This window comes from Microtus ochrogaster, linkage group LG9 (genome assembly GCF_000317375.1).
Source record: "Microtus ochrogaster isolate Prairie Vole_2 linkage group LG9, MicOch1.0, whole genome shotgun sequence".
Lineage (NCBI taxonomy): Eukaryota > Metazoa > Chordata > Mammalia > Rodentia > Cricetidae > Microtus > Microtus ochrogaster.
Window position 1 is genome coordinate 16,015,346 of NC_022034.1, and position 6,241 is coordinate 16,021,586.

General features: G+C 44.9%; 1 protein-coding gene across 1 annotated transcript in view; it reads left to right on the top strand.

The window, feature by feature from the left end:
• The first annotated feature begins 1,312 nt into the window (after positions 1–1,312).
• LOC101986214 (nesprin-1-like) overlaps positions 1,313–6,241 on the top strand; it is a 32,073-nt gene continuing 27,144 nt past the window's right edge. Inside the window, exons 1-4 of the mRNA XM_026787498.1 lie at positions 1,313–1,369; positions 1,737–1,924; positions 2,296–2,419; positions 4,554–4,720. Of these exons, the coding sequence (XP_026643299.1) occupies positions 1,313–1,369; positions 1,737–1,924; positions 2,296–2,419; positions 4,554–4,720 (536 nt within the window). The remainder of the gene's footprint in view (positions 1,370–1,736; positions 1,925–2,295; positions 2,420–4,553; positions 4,721–6,241) is intronic.

Consider the following 6,241-nt stretch of genomic DNA (forward strand, 5'->3'; position numbering starts at 1 on the left):
GCTTGCGTACCACACACACATAGATATATATGATGTGGAAATGTGCTTATCTATGAGTGTATGGATATTTATGTTTCTCTTCTTATCAGAATATGTGGCATTTTCAGGTTAGCTTTTTAATAAGTCCCCGTCCTCCTCTCCACTATCTTGTGTAAGAAAAAAATGACGTGTGCATAGTGAATTTTAGACGCTAACCAGCCACATTTAGATGTGAGAGAATCCCTTCCCCCCCTGAAAAGATCTCTAAGAATTGGCTTCTTTGACCTGGCTACATAACTCTCAATTACGATCAGTCTTCAGCAAGACAACCGATAACCCTGGGAGAATGCAGGGAAAGGTGCAAAACTCGAGAATCACGTACAGAGAGACGCACACAGGAAACACGCCGACTGAGGAGCAAAACAACATTCATGGTCCCTGCTTTAAAGACACGTATGCAACATACTTGTCTCTACTACAGTGGAAGGGAGCTGCAGGCACAGAGAAGAGATGATCAGCAAACACACCTCTGGAAAGGATGTTGTTCAAATTGTACAGCCCTGTATTCTTTTTTCAATGTCCAAGACATGATCGTGCCCTGAACATAGTCGTCATGATTTTTTAAAAAAAAAATTACATTTACATATTTCTTACTAGGGGTGGTGTAGAGGTCAGAAGACAACCTACAGAAATCGGTTCTCTCCTTTTACCATGTGGGTCAGAGGTATCCAAGTCAGTCATCCCTGTTTGATGGCAGCCACCTTTACCCGCTGAGATAGCTCACAGGCCACAGCCCCAGGAAAGTCTAACTCCCTTTAGATTTCTGCATCCCAGAAGCCACTTTCTCCTCACATTCAATATGTCTCACAAAAATCATAGAAGGACACTCTTGGATTGTTGAAGTCCGTGGCAGCCTTTCTGACTGAACGGTTGGATGGGTTGTGACAGGTCTAACTGAAAAATGGGCCTCGTTCACGCCACGCTATCTCTGCCATCCAGATATCTCCCTCAGCCACAGTTCTGACCTCTGGGATTTCAGTTACCCAAAGTCAAGCACAAGTTTATGATACTAAAGTAAAAATCTTAGAAATAGGTAGATCATACCTTTTAAAAACCCTTCACCCCACTAGAAAGGGTCTGACAGAGTGTATCACACGATGGGGTTTACTAAACTGATCACAGGATACCCTGGGTAGCTTAGCAGGAGTTGTCTGCACGCTGGAGGGACTGAGAACCTGAGAACTGTCCTCAGGACCATTTGCAGTTCCAATCAGGCATTGGCGGTCTGGAGGATGCCTGAGGAATGAATGTCTTCCTTAGTGGGAGGCAGAGGATGCAGCAGGAGGAGCAGCAACAGCGGAGTAGGTGTACCCACCAGCAACGGATGAAGGTAGACAGGCAAAAAGTGACAACTTTCCCCTCAGGCCTCCTTCTATCAGGAGTGCTCCTGGAGGGCTAAACCTCCTGGGAAATACCCTCATCGACCCTCCCAGAGGTGTGTCTCTTAGTTGATTCCAGATCCAATCGAGTTGAGAGCCAGTACCAACCATCTCAATTACAGGATGTAATTATAACTGTCGTCTTCACTTACGTTGTTAGTCACTTACCCTTCTTGATTTATAAACTGAGCTTGGCATGGGTATAGAGAAAGTAGACTGTGCATAGGTTGACATCTGCATTTGCAGGTAATGTGAATCATTTTGTCCCACACCTCCTGTGAATCAGGACGCTCCTGACTCCTCTGCTCTTTTCCTCAGGATCTCTGTCAGGCCCTGGAGGCTCTCAACAGTACAGTCACCTCCTTCTCAGCCAGCGCCCAGAAGGCGGTGAACAGAGAGTCCTGCACCCAGGAGGCTGTGGCCTTACAGCAGCAGTATGAGGAGATACTGCACCAGGCCAAGGAGAGACAGAAGGCATTGGAGGATCTGCTGGCCCACTGGCAAAGGTGAGCAGCATTAGCTCTTGACTTGCTGTCCATGGTGGATAGGGGAGTCCAGGTGAGCAGTTCCATAAGTGATGGGAAATAGTCACCCTAGATATATGAGTGAGTTTGGATGTCTACTGCGGGGTACCCCTTGAGAAGGAAGCCTGAGAGTTAGAGAGGAAGTGTGTGTATCTTGACCTATTGTACAGATACGAGCAAGTGCGTGAGAATTCGCATGAACATGAATGATGTTAATCCCTTTGGTCCGCAGGAATAACACAGCCAGAGAGCATCGTTTGTAACAGTTCGTGTCAGACCCGCCAGCCTAGAGAGAACTTGTCTCTAGTATAACCGTCTTGGATGAAGTAATGTCTTTTTATCTCTTTCTTTAGGCTGGAGAAGAAGCTGTCGCCCTTTCTGACCTGGTTAGAGCGATGCGAAGCCATAGCCAGTTCGCCAGAAAAGGACATTTCTGCTGACAGAGTCAAAGTGGAGAGTGAAGTACAGTTAATACAGGTACGCTCAAGGAGGGCAGGGGCAGGAATGGAATGATCTTGTATGGTTGCTTTTTTCAAGTTAATTTATTAATGAAGTATCTAAGTCCCTTAACCATCCCAAAAGCACCATTTGACGTCAAGGCGTGCTGAAAGAAAGAGGGCACTCCCGACTCACAGACACCGTGCCAATGGGAGCATGGCGGTTGCCTGTGTCCATGGAGTCTTAGGCAGCCCTGTAATACAATGTGTAGCGTCTGAATATAATTGGCATTCCAGGAGCAGGATGGGCGAGTCAGAAATGTATAGATTGGGTGAGGTTGGCAGCAAATATAATCGCTCCACTTTCGAACATAGGTGATTTTTTTAAACGAAAGGTGTTTTTGTAAAAAAGTATAGAATGTAAAAACAAATCAAGAATGATTGTTATAGTCAAGAAATGATGGAGGAGGGTCATTTGTCTATGTATTACTTTCATTGGTTAATAAAATTAGGTAGGTGGAGTAAACAGCTAGCCATGCAGAGCCAGGCAGGACGAAAAGCAGGCCTGTCTGCCCATCCTCACTACAAAGAAAGACAAGGAAAAAAAATGAAGCCCCAATAGGAAGACAGAAAGACACTGTGGCTTAAAGCAAATATTCTAAATTTAAATAAAAAACATTTTCATTATTAAAGCTGCATACAATATTGCTGATTTTTGGATATTAGTAATGTGTTCTGAGGATGCTATCTGAGCCAAAAAAAGTCAGCAGCAAAATTGCTTCTGAAAAGAGCCCTATTGTACAACAGACTCTTTCTTGACTTCCGACATCACTCTTCGGTGTAACTAGTGAAAGAAGCAGAGACCGGCTAGTTTGATATTATCCCTAGTAGTCCCTTTGGGATATCTTTAGTGTCTGAAGACACTGGGCCACCTCCTGTTTCTTCCCTCCCTGACTCCGGGAGGGTACCATGCCCCTAGTCCTTTCCCACTCTGGCTTACAAAGTTCGAATGGTCTTCCTCTTCCCAAAAGTCACTTTCCAGAAACCCTGGGGCTTCCCTAAGGGTGAAGGGGCTCACAGCTCAGTTTGACCCTTTTACAGTGAGGAAAGGAGGTTCCAGAAGGAGATCCATGGCTCCTTTCCCTATAAATAAAACCAGAAATCCACTCTCCACTTTGGCGATGCCTGTGTTTTTCCCATCGTTGATTCTTCCATTTGTTCAATGAAACAAAATAAAAATACTATTGACGGGAACCTGCTGTGAACCAGGTACCTCATCAAACACTGAAGCCATAAAAATGAGTGTCAGCCAGTGAGAAGACTAAGAGAGATCAGAGGCCTCTGTCACGGGGTCTGAACACTGCAGTCAGCCAAGCCCCCCTCCCAGGCTGTGACCTGACAAAGTGGGTGTGTGCTGCTCACCTCCTGGCCTTGCTCTTCCCAGGCGTTCTCTTTCCTGTATCCTCCCCAGCACTGAGCCCAACACTTACAGGGGGTCTTCCTTGTCATCATGGAAGGGTTCTCCATCCTTTCCTACCTCTGCGGTTTTGCTTGAGTCCTATGTAGGGCCCCGCAGAGAAGAAAAAGGAGCCTCTTGATAAGTGTTTACTATGTGCTATGTCATCTCGCTTGTGATCACTTTAATTTAACCATTTAATCACTTGCCGTTATCTTTGATTTTTCTTGTTAGCAAGAGCCAAAGGTTTTCATGAACTCAGAGCATCCAAGAAGTTCATTGCCTAATCATCAAAAATAAAAATAAAGCAGTTGTATTGCAGGCAAATAAAATGAACACCCCCCCTAAGTTCTTTAGTTTTGCCTAATAAAGCCTCTACCATACAGCCACACCGTATTTATTCCCAGTGCCTGGAGTGACGTCTTGATTTAAAATGGCGATCTCTTCTGCACTAGATTGTCCTTGATTTTTTTTGTTTACTCTGTTTCCTCATTGTCAGAGAAACTCACGGCTTTCAAGTTTGCCTGTCTGTTACTCAGACACGGAAAAACCAAACAGGCCTCAGTATCATTTAAAAAAATGATAAAGGTGGCCGAGAGTCCATGATAAACCAAGTAGCAACAACTCTCTATGAATCACACAAGAATGTAAAGCCAGCCTCAAGCAGTCCGCTGGGTCTGTCTTGTTAGAGTGAGGCCTGTCTTACACTGTTCTTCAGGCTCTGCAAAATGAAGTTGTGTCCCAGGCCTCCGTGTACAGCAGTCTCCTGCAACTGAAGGAAACCCTGTTCACAGCGGCCTCCAAGGACGACGTGGCGGCTATGAAGCTGCAGTTGGAACAGCTGGATGAGCGCTGGAGAGACTTACCACAGACAATCAACAGAAGGTTGGTTCCTTGCCAAAGGGCCCCGAATGATGCTCGTTTGTCTGCTAGGGTGAACGGTGTGTTTCGTTTGATTTACTTAATGTGTCTGTTCAAGGGAAGATTATAGAAGAGATGAAAACTACTCTGTCTGTCATGTTTGGATCCAGAGGTTCTCAAAAGTGAACGTTGCTGGTGAGCCTGGATGCCAGGCATTGCTCTCACAGTAGGCGCAGTGATGAACCCAGCTCAAACACATTCAATAAAGAAGGTTGCTGTTATTTGTATTATTTATTGTATTTGGGAGAAAATGGCTACTAATATTTTGCCTCGTGTGTTATTTATTTTTCAGTCAGAAGTGTTTTACACATGACTGCTTCTCCCTATCACTCCAACATACACATTTGGAGAAACATAATAAAATGATGTAGCATTAAATGGAGTTGAAAATAGATTGAATCTTAATGAAGATGAGGATTAATATTTAGCATATGAATCTTTCTAATTAAAAGCCTGTAACTGGTATTGATTTCCAGTGGTTTTATTGTTGGCATAGCAGCTGCACCTGAATCTATGACTGGTTCAGCTACTGACTGAGGTTTCACAAACACTGCCCAGCTGCTCAGGTTGAGGCCCGGCGGGGATACAGAAGTCCTGTCAGGACTGCCTCTGCCTCTGTAGCCACAAACATAACTTTCAGCTAAGTCTCTGTCATTCTATTTTACCAATAAAGACTCTGGAACCAGATACTGGGGTCAAAATCTGCTAACCCAGAGAGGCTGAGAAGCAACAGCTAACCTTCCTCCTTAGCCAACCACCCAGCAAGAGAATATCTCTTCTGCTGTCCCAAATAAAGAAAGAACCACCAAGCTCAAAGTCCCTCCCTACTACTTTTGTTATGTTTCTCTATGCCTTTTCTGTATTCCCTCCAACTCTCTATGGCTACTTCCTGTCAACCAGTCACCAGCTCTGCCTCCTGACCCAAGGTCTTATTTAATTAACAGAAACCCAAGGTTCATAGCGTGATCAAATATCCGGCAACAACCACTATGCTTCTGCACATGCTTTAACCTCTCTGGCTGCCAGTAAGTTCACCTACTCAGCAACTGTTCACTGCGTTTCTGAAATGAAACTCTGTTGCTAGGCACGGGAGGTCATTCCCCACTTTCATAGTGCCTGTGCTTGCTTCCTTGTTATCTCTGATTTGTGTAATCAACCAACAGACGTTAACAGGGTCCCTGCTGTGTGCCAGGCGCCACGCCAGGTGCCAAAGCCATTAGAGTGGACAAAACTTAACCTTGAGTGGTTTTAAAACCAAGTTGAGGATAACAGGAAACACATGAGAGAGGCATGAGAGGGGCAAGCACGGAGAACTATAGAAAGGAGGGAGAAGAGGATGGTTATGTGCCTGGGGGAAAGTCACAGAGAGGAATCAATAATAATTCTTCAAAGTCAAGAAGCTTTTCTTGGAGCAGGGACTGTTTATTAACTCCCAGAGAGAATGGGAGGACATTTAGCTGACATAAAGGCATTGAAAGTAGAAGC